The sequence below is a fragment of the Dermacentor albipictus genome, chromosome 6 (assembly GCF_038994185.2).
Source record: "Dermacentor albipictus isolate Rhodes 1998 colony chromosome 6, USDA_Dalb.pri_finalv2, whole genome shotgun sequence".
Classification (NCBI taxonomy): Eukaryota; Metazoa; Arthropoda; class Arachnida; order Ixodida; family Ixodidae; genus Dermacentor; species Dermacentor albipictus.
In genome coordinates, this window is record NC_091826.1 from 55,659,988 (window position 1) to 55,678,595 (window position 18,608).

At 44.9% G+C, this 18,608-nt stretch overlaps 1 protein-coding gene across 7 annotated transcripts in view; it reads right to left on the reverse strand.

Moving 5' to 3' along the window:
* Positions 1 to 4,377: 4,377 nt before the first annotated feature.
* The window catches only part of LOC135907809 (serine/arginine repetitive matrix protein 2-like), a 61,298-nt gene continuing 47,067 nt past the window's right edge, over positions 4,378 to 18,608 (reverse strand). For 4 of the 7 annotated variants that reach the window (XM_065439556.1, XM_070540583.1, XM_065439555.1 and 1 more), the window contains exons 6-12: positions 17,808 to 18,056; positions 14,749 to 15,167; positions 12,041 to 12,147; positions 11,230 to 11,256; positions 10,534 to 10,611; positions 5,285 to 5,373; positions 4,378 to 4,593 (exon numbers count right to left, since the gene is read on the reverse strand). In XM_065439556.1, the coding sequence (XP_065295628.1) occupies positions 4,561 to 4,593; positions 5,285 to 5,373; positions 10,534 to 10,611; positions 11,230 to 11,256; positions 12,041 to 12,147; positions 14,749 to 15,167; positions 17,808 to 18,056 (1,002 nt within the window). In that variant the 3' untranslated portion in view covers positions 4,378 to 4,560. The remainder of the gene's footprint in view (positions 4,594 to 5,284; positions 5,374 to 10,533; positions 10,612 to 11,229; positions 11,257 to 12,040; positions 12,148 to 14,748; positions 15,168 to 17,807; positions 18,057 to 18,608) is intronic. The other 3 variants (XM_065439557.2, XM_065439558.2, XM_065439559.2) reach the window with 3 other exon arrangements.

Here is an 18,608-nt window from a genome sequence, read left to right on the forward strand (position 1 = left end):
AACCCACATATGCTACCTGAAGGCATCAGTGTTGCCGTATTCAAGACCTTTGCTATGTAATAAACGAGAAGGAGGAGGTTAACGGAGGGTCCCGATCTTTATTAGTCATATCGTGGGAAGCCAACAAACACTGACACCATGGACAACATAGGGGAAATTGGTTGTGCCTAATAAATGAAATAAAGAAAGGATAAGTTATTGGAAATTAAAGTGGATGAAAAGACAGCATGCCGCAGGTAATAACCTGCGTTGTCCCCTTCGTCGTCGTCTCCATCCACAGTGGCTCCATTGCCGCTCATTGCTCAAGAGGGTATGAGCCATTCATTGGCAAGAGGAAACTATCATCATAATGAGCAGCAGCATCCTCATAAACAGTCATGCTCGAGCATCGTCGTGTTCTTCCACAGCCGGCTCTATTGCACCCCCTTCGGCTCAGCCGTTTGAACAAGCTTGTGCCTATATGCTCGCGCGTTCGTCGTCTTCCACAGCTGGCTGCGCCGCCGCGCATCATTTAGGCTTAGAATTTCTCTTCTTGCGTATCCATATGAAGGGCACTTCATTTTTAAAAATTTTTTTACCGTGGTATGAACCATACCTTAAGAGGGTTTGACTTATTCATTGTCGTACGTGACGACGCATTTGTTAACAGAGAGATAGAGAGAAAACATCCTTAATGAGCCTAAAGGTGGCGTGATTTACAGCAATGGTTCCTTCTTCACGGGAATCCATCCGTTGTATTGGCGGCGACCGCCCTCTCACAAAGCATGATCTGGTCCTCCCACTGCTCTTGGGGGCAGGGGGTAGATGACGCAAGACTGCATTTCGTTTGCATTCTATGACAATGCGCAGGACGGTTCTTAGCTGTTCGCAGTATTTACATTGTTCGTCATACGAGTCGACGTGTTGGTTTGTATCAATCTGAGGGCTGTCTCTTGCGTCGTCATGAGCTGTGGATGCTGTAGTGGGAGCGTTCTGCGGTTGAGTCTGCAGTGTTAAGTGCTTTTTGATATGGTGTCAGTCTAGTGAGCTCCTTTGTGTCCTCCGAGGACTGGTCGAAAATTTTTCGGGCCTTGAAGTGGGCGAGCTTGTTCCCCTCCAGGGAGACGTGAGCAGGCGTCCACAATATATTAACATTTCTTTCTGGCAGCTTGGGTCTTAGTATGCGTTGAGTCATTGGTGCCCCAGCCCGACATAAAGCTCCTGCACACGTCTTGAGAGTCAGTTATGACTGTTGCCGTAGCCTGTGTGAGGGCTAATGCCAAGGTCACTTCCTCTGCTTCCTGTGTTGTTGCATCTGGTATGGTGGCGCTGACGAGGAGATCCGTCTTTGTCGTCACCACGATGACTTTGGCTCTTCTGCCACGGTATGCTCCCATTTCGCATCTATGTATACCACCAGTTGGAGGGACCCGCAAGTGCTGCCCAGGGCCTTAGGTCTTTCATCGAGCCGCCCTTGGTGGTGGGCCGGGAGCATATATTTTGGTAAGGGATTGGTCATGACGTGACGTCGCCAGCCTTCTGGAAGTTGTCCTGATCGTTTAACATCTCTAGGGGAGTTCCACTATCGTCGTTTAAGAACTTTCTGTTCTGTTTCGGTCATAGTGGGAAGCATTATCTGACTGGAGAGGAGACCCTCTGTTAGGCGATACGACAATGTGGGTGTCTATCTATCGTCATGGTGACCACCGATGAGGACCATATATATGTTCGTACCTTTGTTAAAATCTATATGTCGCCTCTGTGTCATGAGCTAAACAGCTTCGCTGGTCATCCACCTTCAAAGAGTGCAGTGGCTTCTGATTTTTTTGTTGAAATCATTCATCGTCACTTAAGTACGCTATTGCACCACCAAATTGTCTTAACTTCGCAAACTACGCATTTCTTTTGCAGATACAAGGCGGCACTCTTGTCGCGTGACGGACAGAGTTTGTTGGGGCACCCTCCAAAGAATGCTTACGCATTCATATATAAATTCAGGGGCTTGATGTGTCAGAACTTCGATACGCTTATGAGGCGCGCCGGAGCAAGGGGACTCCGGAATAATTTCCAACACCTGGGTTTCTCTTAAGGTGCATCCAATGAATGCTATACGAGCCTTCTTGTATTTCGCCCCCATTGACACGTGGCCTCCATCGCTCGGCAATAAATAATATTCAAACAAACATAACTTAAACTTTTTAAGAACTTTATTAGAAGAAGCGCATGACATTATTATTCGTTCGGTAGGCCTCCACTGATAAATTGTTAATGCCGAGGCCTCTGTGCCTAAACATTTGTAACGAGTTGCGACATGCTTAACTTATGTTCCTTTTAACAAATGCCGATACTGTACACGTATCGGTGTACAAAAGTTGAGTGGATATAGTGAGCTATATACATAAGGTGTGCACATCAGGATGAAGGTTGGACAACGAGGCTTTAAGACAAAACCTTGTGAACGTATCTACGCTCTCGTCCACATAAAACACAAAGAAAAAATAACTTGGAGGACGCCTAAGCTTCGCTTTCAAGAGTGGGACTCGATAGCATTAAAATATACCTGACTGCTTCTCACGTTTAACGGCAACTGCAGCTTATGTAGTCACGAGGTTTACACGGAAATGCCAAAGGAGAACGCTATGCACGAAGGCGAGCTCTCTAGTAGAAACGCGGCCTCTTTCGAGGGCCGATAGCGAAGGTTTTGCACAGCCGCACAAAAAAAGAAATGAAGAAAAAGAAAGTCGCGTTATCTTCAGGTTTCTGTTATTGTTTGGCCCTTTAAATATTTCATTTTGAGAAGATTTAACACAGAAGTCATGCGCTGTGGGCGTTTTGTTTCGTGAATGTGGTCTGTCCTTCTGAAAATTGCGAGGAATAATTTTGCCAAGAATGTAAGACAAGGTATGAGCAACTTTAGTGATGGAATAGTATAAGAATATAACCCACAGATTCCGCATGTCATGCAACAAGGCGCGTCTTATACATATACCTAAATAAATGCGGAAGTTTTCGCTCACGCACAACTCAGCCGACACCGACACCAGATTTCCTGCAACACCGTGCCCTTAACGTTGTCGCTTTGATACAGATACGAAAACCGGGGCAGAGATAGCCATTCACATATCCCATTTATTCATTATTTGAGAAAATGCGTAGGAAATATTTTAAACATACGACAGGTGCTCTCTTTATATAGGTCATATTAATATATGACATCAGCTAATAAATGCGGAAGTTATTACAAAAATTGTACTAATTCATTTTTTAACAAAAAGAGTCAGGCGATTGACCGTAATGGCAAAAATGAACCTTGTCATCCCATGAGTTTACTGATTGGCTTACCTTTATATATTTATAATTATTTTCATGTCGTAATAAATTTTGAGCTGAGTGGTTTAGGCGACTCCCAGTAAATCGCCTAAAGGGACCCTAAAGCCAAATAATAAGTCAAGCTAATGTTATATATTGGTGCTAGAGAATCTCTGAGGCTTCAATATTATCCTCTATAGAGCTTTAATAAATGAGAATTCGAGATAAATGCAGGACCTGATTAGAGACTTCCCCCGGAACATTCAAATACTTGTCCGATGACGAAAGTACTCCTCAGTTCAATTCTGCCACTAGTACTCAACCACTAGTTGCAATCAACAACCTTGTATTATAAACGGAATAAAATCTTCTTCCCCAGTTCTACTTCATTTTTGGAAAAAATAACTCATTGAGATTTTTCTCCGTGAACGAGGCGGGTGGTCCTGAAGTTTCGTTTTTGCTCGACTCCATGCAGCCCACGCTTTCGCGTTTCACTATTTTCGTTTCAGAGTAGTGCTGCGCTGTCTTTGTTGGCCCGCGAAACTCGCATGAATTGCAAGTGGCAGAGAATTGAACTTTCATGTGGTGTCGCGGGATGCCTGAACGATCTAGTCCTCTTGACCAAAAATCAGCTGCAGCGGCGAATCCACTGTCTCAGCTCGGTGCCGCCGTCTGTCGGGCGCCGTTTTACTCACCGACGGCAGCAGAAGGCGGTGATGGCGTATGCAACGTCACCTCTTCCCCGGTTGGGCGGCGGGACGTTCGAATTTCTTAAAAGCTATTCGGATACTTCGGATGCAATTTTCTCGTAAACTAAGTCTTTTCCTGGCGCGAAACAAGTGTTGCGAGGTTTCTGGAATGGTACTTAAAGAGTCCGCGTCAACTTAGTATTTGCCTTAAATTTCCCTTTAATGATCCCTTTTCCTTTACACATCGGACACTTCAAACGCAGTTTAGGAAACCTTAAGCATAATGATTACATTGATATCTCGAATGACCCGATGGATCGGATGGTTTTTGGGATGCTGATGGTCCTAATAGAAATGGGAGTAATTTGTGCCAACACGGTCTTTAAGCATGAGTACATAGTTCAGCTTACACTTTAATAGTGCTTTGTCTTAAATACCTAAATTCTCAACCGGGTTTGTTGCATAAATTATACATAAATACAGATGAATACATAAATTGTCATGACTATTCGCTATTTGGATCTTCAAGCTCGCACTCTGTTCGGACGATCAGGATGGCTTGGAACTTGCGTCGGCGGCACTGTCACTGCGCTCTCGGCTGTGCTGGAAGATTTTTCTGCAAATGAGGCGTAGCAAACGCAAAAAGAAACGAAAATGATTTCCTTGCGCGTGTTGTCCAAAAATTTTTGAGCGTAAATTGAGGAGCAATGAAGCATACCCCACCACCAAGAATTGCTAAGCATAGTTAAAACAGTGAAATATTTTGCCCCAATTTAGGAATGCGCACTGCTGCCGTGATTTCAGAAGTATTCTTGAACCACCCATACACATATCCGCAGTACAGTCCTATTTCATCACAGCGACAGTAGTTCTTTCGTGCCGCAAGTCACAGAAGTTTCAGCGTAAAGCCTGGCGTATTATATTTTAATTTTTTTTATTTTGCGCGAAAGGTCGTTCTGTCGACACGACAGAAAACATAGTAGTTGCAAGAAGGGGCGCTATAACGTAAAACTATTCCAAAGATTTCCATTCCAATTATGCAATCAGCCCTCCGCGAGTGGTCAAATTTTTTTTGGACAACCCCTACTTCACCTGTCTGTCACGCGACGTCACGAAAACTGCTATAGCTCCGCATCTGATACGACGTGTACACATTGATTATGCATGATTTAACCAAACAAAAGAAAAACGGTTATTTCTGATTCGACGCCTTTTCGTCATTAGCCCTCGGCTATTGGTCAAAAGTTTCCGGGCTGCACCCACTTTACCTGCCCATCACGCAACGTCACAAAACGACAAAAACTCACCGCGTCAAAGTGACGTGTCCACGCTAAAGATGAATTAAAATGCCGAACAAAACTGAATTTTCTTGTGAATAGCCGCAGGCTGCCCTGTTCTGAAACGAATAAAAGATGGTTGCCACCGATCGCTCAGGCACTGGCTACTCGCACCTGCCGGGGAGCATGGGTGTATTTGCGTATAATAAAGCTTCTTGCGTGGCCGTGCAACGTTTGGGAGCACTTTCGGCACGTTTACGACCTCGTTCTACCAACTGTCCTTTGCTGAGAATCCGTTTTAGCGTCATTCTTAAGCTTCCGTTGCATGCTGCCGCGATTGAGGACGAGCCACCGCAAGCTAAGTAAGCGAAAGCGGACGAATCCCGGACGCCGGCACCACCCTCTTTACCGGTTATCGGTAAGCAACGCAGTGGCTCGGCCCCATCGAATCCCTCTCCACTTGAGCATCCTCCTCGCCTCTCCTGAGCCAATTAGATAAGACAATCCGCTCAGTGTAGGCAATGTTATTCGTTTTCCAACAAACAAAATTGACCTCCTATGAACGAGGAGAGCGTTTGATTGGTCTCTTCAGACAACCCTGCGGGTGAGCACCCGATGCTTGCGTCGGTGATTACGCAAATTTAACTTCATGACATTGGAATAAAAACATACCGGAATAGTTTTACGTTATAGAGCCCAATGTATCGAGCTTACTTCTGATGTTCTTTGTCGTATTTTGGGCTCAATCGCGTATTTCGAGTAGGTAACGACATCAGCATCTTTAGACCGAAACTGTTTATGGCCACGGTTCCGTGAAAATTTTCATGTGTGCGGGAAAAAACTACATCAGCAGCAATGGCTCGTGCCACTGCTCACGCGTTTGGCGTTATCTTCCACAGCTATAGTCACGGACAACTTTCTGTGGCAATGAAGGGAAAGCCATGGGGGCGGAGAGTCTCCACAACTCTTACGTCGCCAAGTAAACCCGCCGTGGTTGTTCAGTGGCTGTGGTGTTGGGCTGCTGAGCACGAGGTCACGGGATCGAATCCCGGCCACGGCGGCCGCATTTCGATGGGGGCGGAATGCGAAAACACCCGTGTACTTAGATTTAGGTGCACGTTAATGAACCCCAGGCGGTCGAAATTTCCGGAATCCCCCACTGCGGCGTGCCTCATAATCAGAAAGTGGTTTTGGCACGTAAAACCCCACATTTTATTATTATTATCGGCAAGTCGTCCACCAGCGTTTGAGAGTGCTGTTGTGTACTCGGAGCAGACGCTGAATCGACGTGGTTTCCGTGTTCGACGGTTTCGCGTTTGCCCAGACGCGGAAGGAAAAAGCCACAAAATAAGAGTACTTTTAAATTCAGTGCCGTGTTTTATCATATTTAACTGTTGCTGATAAGGTGTTTATCTTTTCCCTTCCCCAGCTTAAGATAACGTGGATGAAAACATGGGACTCTTTTTTTCAGAAGCTCTCGCACTTGTGCACGCTTTGCCACAGTAGCTTTACCTTCATTGCTACGGAAAGTTGTCCAGCGTTCCCATATACTGCCCTTCCCCCTGCGAAATCGATGACGTCACTGGTCCACCACCGGTCAGTGCGGTGATTTCAGTCTCAAATTCATTGCCTCAATATATCGCGAAATGAAAATAGGAATATATATATAACGAATGTATACCACGAATGAATGCAAATGTGCAGGCTGTCCCAGCAAACTTTAGCCAATGTTTAAAATATGCATTTGCCACGTAGCTGAAAAGAACAAAGGTACAGTTGTTTGACGTCGTTTATAGATATTAAAACTATTCTTTATCATTCCGCTTAATTAAAAAGTTAGTCTTGATTAATCAATTTCTCAAATATTGTATATAGATGAAAAGTGTCAATGAGAAAATTGTAGAGCGATAGCAAAACTCTCGATATAGCATTCTGTTGCTCAATATGTGCTACATGAAAGAGTTTTTCCTAGCGTGAAAAAAGCCGGTGAATACACGCAAAGTGCCTCCAGCGGACAGTCGCGCGGCAATTTAGCGTGCATTTACGGGCTTCTTTCAGGCTCGGAAAAACATTATGTAGCAGGTATTGAGCAATAGAAAGCTGTATCGGGAGTTTTTCATGTCGTTATACAATTTTCTCAGTGAGACTTTTCACATAATTATAATATTTGAGATATTGAATTATTGTTTACACTAATTATCTAATTAGGTGGTATGAAAAATAGTTTGAGCATCTCCAATCGACAGCTAACAACATCACCTCTGTTATATCCAGCTACGTGGCTTTTGCATTTTTTAAAACTGTGGCTGATGTTAGCTGGGCCAGCTTTTATATATATAAATGCGTGTCCATTCTTTTTGTCACGAAGACCACCGATGAAGACAATAAATGCGTTTCTGCTTTTATTAAAAATTCTTTGTCATCTATTTGTCGTGTGCTAAAGAGCTTCGTTGGTCATCACCTTCACAGAGTGGAATGGCTCATGATATTTTTTCTTTCATTTTGTCTCACACCTCTAATTTCTGTCGAGTCGAGACAGCTGTCACTGAAACGGCCGGCGATATGCAGGCGTTAATAAGTTGTAACACAATGTAAGATCTCCAAATTGAACGAATTTAACATTTTCCTTTTTACATTTTGTCATTCGTGAAGCGAGGGGTAAACAGTGAAGCATCCTTTTAGACTACTGGTAAGTATTCGATCTCGTATAACGTAGCTCTGAAACTTTATTTGGCAAATCAAGGGAAGAAAAAAAAAAACAGTGACCGCTTGAATTAAGTCTTACAGCCGTATTTGCGTGGTTTCTAGTTGTTTCCAAGGGTTGCTGCAGGATTTGAGTTTCTCTTTAAAACATGTCAATGTTTCGTTGGAAAGGGCGAAGGCGATTTGGCGCCGTGTGCTACGAGAGTATGAATTTTACACGCAGATTTGAACAAAAAATTGCCGGGTCTTCAAAAGAAGCATAGAGAGCTGCGCAGAGGTCGTGCCTTTCATTTTCAAAGGATGGGCAGAAGCACAGTAGATATTCTATAGTCTCCTCGACACCGCAGGCATTGCACTCGGCGCTATTAGCCATACCAAGCAAACACGTGTAGGCATTGTCGAATGCGATGCCCAAGCTTAAGCGGCACAGCATTGTTTCCTCATTTCGCGAAACCCCAGGTAACAGCAGCAGTTGCACAGATGGGTTGAGGGAATGCAATCGATCTTGAGTGAATTCAGGTGTGTGCCTCTTCTCCAATGTCATACAGTGGGCTAGCTTGCTTAAGTTTTGGACTGCGTCAGTCTTCGATAAAGGTACAGAAACAAGGTTTGCTCCTTTGTGTGCTTTCCTAGCAGCTTCGTCGGCGACGTCTTTCCTGGGGCAATGGCATAAGGATAAATGGCATAAATCAATGGCATAAGGATAAATGGGGGCAACGTCACAGCGAGTATGCTTAATCGTTGCGATGAAAGGTTGAGCTTTATTAGGGTTACACTTTAACGATAAGGAGGCATGGGCAGGACATGTATTGAGGAGGGAAGATAACCGATGGTCATTAAGGGTTACAGACTGGATTCCAAGGAGGGGAAGCGTAGCAGGGGACGGCAGACATTTACGTGGGCGAATGAGATTGAGAAGTTTGCAGGGACAATATGGCCACAATTAGTACCTCACCGGGGTAGTTCGAGAAGTATGGGAGAGGCCTTTGCCCTGCTGTGGGAGTAACCAGGCTGATGACGACGACGACGACGACGACGACGATGGTGATGACGACGATGATGATGATGATGATGAACGATAAGTATAAATGCTTGAAATGGAACAGCTCTACAATATTTTGGATGCCCTGCAGAAGTTCGACAGGATATTTTTGATGGTGAGATCATATAGAAGAAGCATACTCCAGTTGATGCCGAACGATAGCTGAATAAGCTAGTTTTTGGGTCTGTAGAAGGGATGTTTCTTGGTTTGGGGCGCAGAAACACAAATGTTTATAACAGTATTATATTATTAATTTGGCTTACTGTGCTGATCGTTTAATGTTCGTTCTGAGAGAAACCAGAGGGATTCTCGATGGCGCATAGCAAAATATTTCCAGCTGTTTGGAGTCCCAAGTGTTTCAATGTTGAGTCACCATAATTCGCCACGTATGTGTAACGAAATGACGACACGAACTGCTGCTGTCTCCAGGAAAACAAGCTGGCTAAGACCGATAGTTCATGCAATCAGTCGTGTCGTAACACGAAAATCCGGATTACTGCTCATTCGTTACACATTGGGTGATCGATATGGCTTTTATATTAGGCGTGAAGAGGCCGTTTCCACGAGGCTTGCGACTGACATTAATCAGGATCGAGCACGCCACTTGAAATGCTCGCATATCCGTAGAGCCGAGAAAGTTTCTGTAAGTTATACGAACTGTGTGCCTTCTCTCGTTTCGTGCGTTTCTTCGCGCTAAAAACTATTGGCATGCAATACCAACTAGCCCACCAGTCCGTTTTGTTGGACTGTTTTGTTGAGCAAGCAGAAAATTGAGTCATCTTTCATTTTGTGTTTTTTTTATAGGCAAGTGGAGGCTATATAGTGGCTAACTTGCTTTAGTGCTGGGGATGTTTAAAACACGAATTTGTTCAATCGAGTTGACTTTGACTGGTTGAAGAACACGGCCATTAATGTCGCATCGAATACTGAATGTTTCTGCTTTAAATGAAGAAATGGAAAGAAAAGCCACAGAAAAAAAGACAGAGTGGGCCTTCGTTCACAAGAATATAACTTGCTCTGTAACTGTTTGTAAGAGCAACTTCTAGCAAGTCAGGATTTTGGACACAATGTTAGCGAAAGTGGCCGGCCAATCGCAAAGAATCAGTACGAACAAAAATTTCTTGAATTCGGCTCATGTTTCTTTGCCCTCAATACAGCTAGTGTACGTGTTCAGTGAGTAAGTTGAACTGAATAGCTTGTAGACAAAAGGACAACAACAACAACAGCAACAACAACAACAACAACAAAAAAAACCGGAAATACTAACCGCTCTATGAGGTTGTCCTAAAGAGAAATTTTTAACAGCTCGTGGCCGTTATTTTTTACCACAAGTAGTCTGAAATTATCACTGTAAGATTGTATATTCGGTCGCCATAGAGCATTCGAAGGACTCGAATATCAAATTTTCGAATCACATTCTTTGACGCGAAATAGAAGTCGATTCGTAGTGAAAATTTCGAGTATTTGCACACCTCTGTTGAGAATGTATACTCTTCCCTCCCGAAGAGGGGGAAATTATGCGATTCGAGCTTACCTGGTGAAGTTTTATTATCATGCTTGTACTTTTCCTTGCTTTGCGCGTCTGTATCTGGATCATAAACGTAATCTCGCACTGAAGAAAATAAAAGGAAGCAAGTTTAGTAAGAATGCAATATGGGTGAAAATGTTCACGAACTACCTATGCAAAAAAAAAAAATCCGCGGCGAGATCACTTATTAATTGTTCTGGAAAAAAATACTAACATTACAACATTACATGGTAAAAAAGCCGAAGGGTGCCGACGAAGGCAAATTCACACTAGGAACCAGGTAAGTAACGGTGTGGAATCTGACGTTGCACAATCCTGGCCGTGAAATGCGATATCACTGCCACATTTAAGAACAGAGGTATGATAACCTTGAATTCTTTTTTTTTTTCAATTTGCAGAAAAAAACGCTGCCCTCTGTAATTGGACATGCCTTGGAATCACGCTAGGCTAGGAACTTAGCGAAACCTCGGAATACTTAGCGAATGCTCTTCTTATATTGTCTGGGGTGTCATGGTGGACCCTCTGTTATGGTTTACATTAAATAAATGATTGAGTCGTGTCCCCGCGAAACAGAAAAAAAAAGAAAATTTTGATGTACAAAACCGCTGATACAAAACTTAAGAACGCACAAGAGATGCATAAAATGACAGATAATGCAGAAAATCTTCGGGAAAAGTAGTTAATTTTACCGTTCGTGCTTACCGAATATAGCCATGTTTAATAAGATATCTGCAAGAAATAATGGTTGCAAAACAGAAACTTTTGTACTCAACTATTTACACCTTTAGCACATTTAGGTCCGAGTACGTGTTTGTGAAGATGTTTGTACATGACATGAGAGCATGCGTCCCATACGCTTACAGGAACCGATTTCCATATGAATTAATGAATACACAGGCCAATGTGCTGGAATCATGTACTTCACGGGGACTAGGCAAACGACAGGTAACTGCAGCTCTCAAAGAACTGCAGTTGCGGCCTTCGTTACACAAACACATGACTTTAAAGTTAGTGACAAGGAAAAGCATAAATATTTGGTCACTTTAATTCACGTGCTCACGAAAAAAAGGAGGTATCGGCCAGAAGAGCGTGTTTCCTCAATTTGACTGTAGCGTACACGGCTAAGCTGGATTGACACGACCGTACGATTATGCAATTCGCCTGCGATATATTTTTTGGTGGAGAGCGTCGGTGCCCCTCGGCAATGTCATGCTCGCTTACCAACTGAATCATCAATCCACCGCGTTTCGTGTTATTTCAGCAAGAAATCAAAGCCCTTATTTACGAAAAAATTCATTATGCTAGTATTGTTTGTAAGAGTAAGTACTTGCCCGACATGACTGTGGAGATATTAATGGCGGTGGTCCACCAGTAGCAGAGAGCATTTACGGACGTGGTGAATTTGTGAATTAAGCATTATGAATTCAGCCCCGGATTCATAGCTTCGTGCTTGAGTGTGTCCGGAAACACCGCTGTGCGACAACATTCCAAGTGGCTGCCAAGGTTCGCTTACCCTGACGAAACATGATGATGTAGATGAAGCCGATGAGCATCAGACCGAAACCTACTTTGATGCTGCATGCCTTGTAGTCAATGGCTAGGTACTTTTCTTGCATCGCTCTGCACGAGAAAGATGCACAAGGTCGGATTCATGGCTGCTTCACTAAGTGTGATGCAAAACAGTGTGCAGTAAACACAGCACACGCCCCTGGAGGAGACGACAAACATTGTCACGGTGAACAAAGCATCTCTCTCTACGAAAGCGACCAAAAAAAAAAAAAGCCGTAGCAAAATTGAGTGAATCTCCAATGCAGGAGGTCGTAAAAACAATTTTGTCACTGTCATGCAACCTCTATCGAATACGGCTTCGCTTCGATGGGTGTATTCCGATTCTCGCCAGCGTTGCAGACAGCTTTCCTTGACGACTAAGGAGACGGCCGAGACAGCTATGAGCCCAAGCAAAGGAACGCGCCTGGAACCGTGTGGTAGACGCGTGGAGTACGCCTCTGCGACATGACGTCACCTCACGATCACAAGAGAAATTTGACAAGAGCCTGCATTATCTGTCATAGCGTCTACATACCTATGAAAAACACGACGACATGGCTTACATTGAAGGGAAGCTGAAGAGTCTGTCGAATTCATTAAGACGCTCATATACGGATGCGGGAACCTTATAAACCATGTAGGTAAAATTTGGGGTTCTTTTTCCATTAGGAGTGACGTAATCGTCGGTTGAAATTGCGCTGTAGCTCCGCCCCCCGTCGAATGCCGCGCGCTGCTGCTGACGCTGACGGTGCGAGCCGAGACGGGAAACCGCGGTGCTGTGACGTCAACTTTAGTGTTTCGTTCCTTCGCAGCGTCCGCGACCGTGCCTGACCACGCTTGTTTCTGCGTCCGTGCCATCGTAATCTGCTTCGATCGACCCTGCATTCTTTTGTTGCTGCGTCAGCGTGTATGTAGAGTGGTAGTCAACGTGCGTGGTAGTCAACGTGAGTGGTAGTCAACAGATGAAGGTGACTACACGTACTGCATGAACCGGGAAACTTTTCACGCGTTTAAACCGTCTTTGTAGATTGCCGACAACTTTGGACAGCGCACAAATGCCGACGATCGCATCCCCGCTTACGTTCCATGAGGAGGCATGCAGGAACACAACACTACAGTTGTTTGACCGGAAACTAGCTCACTAGATCGGTGAAAGATAGCCGAGATCACTAGATCACTTTGCAAAAAAACATACTCACCAAAAAGCATTTGCAACACGAGGAGATCCCAAGACTTTGCTTTCGTTCGCGTCGAAAGCACTGCTCACACCAGCATCGTTTGCTTCTTCGAGAGGCCGGCTCTTCGCAATCGGTTCGTACATGTAGGGAGTAACGCCGAACTCCTCAGAAAAATGCAGTCTCTCTAAATTTTCCATTACCGTCTCAGGGAAACAGCACCAAACTACCTGACACCGCGCTTCATGTGCAGCGGCAGCGGTCGGTTGACGTCACGAGGCGCCCGACCAATCACAGGTGGAAACGAGACCCCCGAGCTGGGCGTGTCCGCTGCTGCAATTTTCGTCGCAATAAAATATATTTGCGCTTTCTTTCGCTCAATTTTGATACGATATTCGAATTCGGAGGGTTGAAAGCCATTGTGTACAGATGTTCACTCATTTTTTCTGGAAAACCTTTCAGCTTCCCTTTAAGCGTATAGGAAAGCATGACTACGTTTTGTGGTTAGATAGCGTTCTCGTCGAGCTTCCAAGTGTCCTGCTCAGCCGGCTTCGTGTTTGGTCAGGAAAGTAGACTGCATCATTTTTGACTTCGACGCTGTCTTCGCGAAGCTGTCTTCTTTGACGTTTTCGTCGGAATTAGAACGTAGCTTAAAATGGCCGCTCTCCGTTTAGCCGTCTCCTTTGCCGTCTGCAGCGAGTATTAGAACACGCGGCCAATGCACGTTTTACGAGCTGCTGTGCTGTTGGAGCACACATTATTCCTGCGCTACAACGAATGCCCTATAGCTGCTCTGATCTTTAACTAAATATCTGTTGGTAACTTGAAACCAAGTAAATTTCCTGTGCCGATAACTTTGTCAAAACGACGATGTACTGTGTGTGGAAAGGAATATATATTTGGTATGTGCACCACAAAACAACATGTTCGTACTGTCTATTAGAGCACTCCTGAAACGTGGATCAAGGTGAAGAAGAGGTGTGGGACACGTACCCCCACTACAACTTTAATTTTACTGGAAAAAAAAAACTAATGTACAGCCAACCGCAAAAGCTTACAGACCTCTGACTTTGAGAAAAACTTCAACATCTTCACCACCTTGAAACGCAACCTGGTATTCGGATTTCGTAACTGGGCAAGTATATTCCTGCAACATATTCTTGCATGACTTTACTCGATGTGGTCGCAGACTGTTCGGAATTCCAACGTTTTCTCAGTTCCCTCGGCACGTTCACTTGGCGGTTGACTATACATAATCAACATAGAAAGAGTGCCCATCCACCACCGGGACATGTTCTTCACTCCCTCAACCATGCATCTTAAACTAAGGAAAAGAGAAAAGGAAAACAGAAGAAAAAGCCAATAGCTGTTCAATCTATACGTCGCCTGGCAGCTTAGGTTCACTATCTCTCTTCGCATTGTCACTCGCATTAAGTGCCCTTAACAAAATGATCGACTTAGCCAGTTGGCTAGAATTACCAACTTTCGTGTCGCCCACCTTATCCATACGTTCTTCTCCTGGAGACGTACGTAGGTACCGTCCGGCATCACCAGGAATTTCCCTTTGGGTTTTTCTTCCACCATCTTGTCGAGGGGAACTTCCTCCGGACCGATCGGCCTCAGTGAACGCTGGGAAGACTTGGCGCTCAAGCGACTGTCCCCAGCTAGCGGTAACATCGAGGCTGCGCTTGTGTCTCTTTGCGCGTCGAGGTTGCCTTGCCAGTCGGGGTGCTGGTGGCGCTGGTGCCGCGGGCCCGGCGGGCCATCGCTGGTCTTCTTGCTGCCACCGGACTGGTCGCCAGGGCGTCCAGTGGATGCTCGGCTACGACGGCTATCGGCGCTTGCCTTGGACGCCAGTGACCGGCGATCAGCACTGATCGCGCTGCCTCTCTCGTCGCGGTACGCTAGGGCCGGGGCCTGCGGAAAGCGTAATACATTGCATGGCACACTGGACTTCAAAGCAAGACCCGAGACGCTTTTCCACACCCCTGCTGCGCTTCACCGACGCTTGTCGCCTGTGCGATCACCTGTAGCCCCACTCTCTGGTGTGCTTCCATGGTGTTTTTGATGCTGTGTCATTTTCGTTCCCTTTTTTTCTTATTTGCACGTCCCTGATGCCTTGCGCTTGAGGTGTCCTCACCTGAGAGACAGTTACCGGCATTGCATCTACTCAAATATTCCTTCCCGAACGACACGTAAGTGAATGCAACGGTAATACTTGGTGCGTTTAGCCCCTACAAGCGCTGTGCCCTCGATTGTTCGCTCCAGGGCAGAGAATCGAGAGAAGAAACGCCGATGAAAATAATGGAATTTGAAACGTGTCGTGACTCGCGTACATCTTCGAACATTTGATTGGACCGGCTCTGGAAGTTTGAATATTATGTTTGTAGTGCTCTAGGAAAACGAGGTAGATTGTGGAGACGGCCAGATGTCTACTCACGGCTTCAGTCTGGCGTCATGTAGCGGGTTCACTTCCTTTCTTGTCTTTCACAATGTTTCGAGTCATTCATATTTCTCAAGGTCCCGCGGAAGTTCTTTCCAGCTATGCTTGCCATGAAATATTTGCTCTCAGATCGCACGTTTCTCTAAACAGTCTTCATGCGGTGCCTACGTTCCGCAAAATTAACAATATACAGTGCAGAATCGAATTGCGTAACTAATTTTGAAACTGTACACTTTACCTGAATATCAAGGTAAGAAAAATGTGGTAAAACTTAATTTTCAGTGGACAGCAATAATTGGCGCCTGAAGTGGTTAACGAAGTCAGATGTATAACATCACTGTATGAGTCTAGTTGAGAGAGATAACAAATTAAAATGAAATTCCGATGTTTTACGCAAGAAACAAACCGCGATCCGATAATGAGGCTCAGCTTAACAGGACTCCCAGTATGGACCACCTCGGACTCTTTACCGTGAACCCAGTGCATGGAACATGGGCGTTTTTGCATTTTGCCTCCATCGAAATGCTGGCGCTGCCTCTGGGATTTCATCCCGCGATCTCGTGCTTACCAGCGCAAAAGGCACCAAGGTGGATAATTGCGAGAGGGAGGTTAGTTTAACGCCACTCAGGCTCGACCTCTACACCTTTCTCTTATTAAAGTATCTTTATTTTCTTAAAGTTGACAGAGATAGGTACTTGTACAAAAGAAAAGTGGAGTGGTCAGCCGAGTGAAGCGACTGTAGCCTGCTGCTACACACTGGTGGAAGCGGCTTAGTGGAATGACAGTGACAGCGTAGGAACGTGAACCTATTATGGAGATGATGATGTCAATAGCTACTGTACTGTCTACTACTGTTTCTGTGATACCTGCAAGGGCATGTTTGACAATGCATCGAACTTGACACAGAGGAGTCAAGGCTACTGGAGCGCAGGCAGGACACAAAACTAGCGTGCATGATTGGCCAGTTGTGCTCGCCACAAGTGTCATATGGAGTGCATCTGAATAGGCTCCCCATTCGGTTCAAACCATACCGTTGCTTTGAAGTTCAGTTTCAGCAAATTTGTATGTATTTACACTTATTTACACAACGAACAGAACAAGTGTATGTCGTCGCTTCTAGTATTGTTGTACTTCACTTCACGTACATACGCTCAACGCCAGGTGCCGTATGACGAAGTTAATCACATGGGGCAACCTCCGTAGAAGTTCTGGCAGCTGCGTGGCCATTTGCAAAACTGTTTTCATTACCTTTATTTCCCGTTATAAACAAATGAAATCAAAATAACACATTTAAACACCTTCGTGGTCCTTTTATCTAATATCCTCCACTTCCGCGCAGTTTGAGCCTTTGTATTATATTGTAAGCTTAATGATTGATTTAGGAGATGCACTAACAGGCGGCTACGGATCCTACCGAAATACAATTTCGATGGAATGGATGCGCATAGGAAAGCGGCTGTGTACTTTGATAACACAGGCAGCCCGTGCTACAGTGGTCGAACTCAGACAACTTTCCATCCTCGCCTCCTCACTTCCCAGCTTCGCCTTTGCTGCCGGCTTGAGCCCTGTGTGCACGCACACTATGAATTTCCCGCTGTGGGAAACGTAAATTGTAAGGATGTACTTCCCGGGTACTATATGGGATGCTGTGAAACTTCGCCCTGTGTAGTCTTACCGTGCTTGTGTTTTGGGCAAATCAGAGTAGCCGCAACAGCCCTCTGAGCCAATTACAGCTGAGACAATATGGTAGGTAATATGCACAGGGTACAGAAGTGATATCCGGTGGGCTATCTATCTATCTATCTATCTATCTATCTATCTATCTATCTATCTATCTATCTATCTATCTATCTATCTATCTATCTATCTATCTATCTATCTATCTATCTATCTATCTATCTATCTATCTATCTATCTATCTATCTATCTATCTATCTATCTATCTATCTATCTATCTATCTATCTATCTATCTATCTATCTATCTATCTATCTATCTATCTATCTATCTATCTATCTATCTATCTATCTATCTATCTATCTATCTATGTCTGTGTGTCTGTCTGTCTGTTCTAATCTTTACTTGCGTACTCTATAATTAAAGAAGGCAGCTAACCTTTCCTGGAGTCTGTCGCTTCCCTGAAGCCGTACTGACTCGGCTGGCTTCGGCGACGTTCGGCTCAGCAGAGGGCTGGGGTTTCCTGCCCGCTGCACCAGCACTGATGGATCTTTGAGAGGCCTGCTTCGTGATAGACTTGCGGCTGATATTGCTGTGGCTGACAGCGCTGCGGCTGGGTTGTCTCAGATGCCGTGGAGTCTTGACAGTGGAATCCGCGCGGGTAGGGTCCTTAAGCGACGTGGTTGTCTGGAACACCAACGCGTAAGGTTTCCGTGATTTCTCCGTGACTAAGAACTGAATTCTAACCGACCAAAAAACGCATATGGAGCGTCATGCTCAATGCCTACAGACGCCGACTAATATTGTTTGCTAGACATTATTCTGTGCGCTGAGACTCTTGAAATTGCGTAGTGGGCGCGCACAACCGTCCGCTTGCATGACGTTGAAAGGAGGGTTTGTTTTGAGAGCCGGGTTTTTAAGCCAAATTCTGCAATTGTAACGCACATGCTTAGCCGCCGGATGTGCGGGCGTCAGGTGTCATCCATCGCATCTACGGCACACTGCAGTGAACCGTACTGCACGGTACACCATAGAAGAAGGGTTACAAAGCTGAACCGATAATATGAATGCTTACGGTGCAGCATAGCGCATCGTATGCAAGCATAATTAAATGAATTCGCAGTTCCGCCGGAAAGCCGAAGCATAGATTGCGATAGCAAATAAGTAGATAGCAGTACGAAGTAAGTATAGCACTTTTCTTGGCCGTGTAACCTTGTAAGGATTCGCTCGCTAACTAAA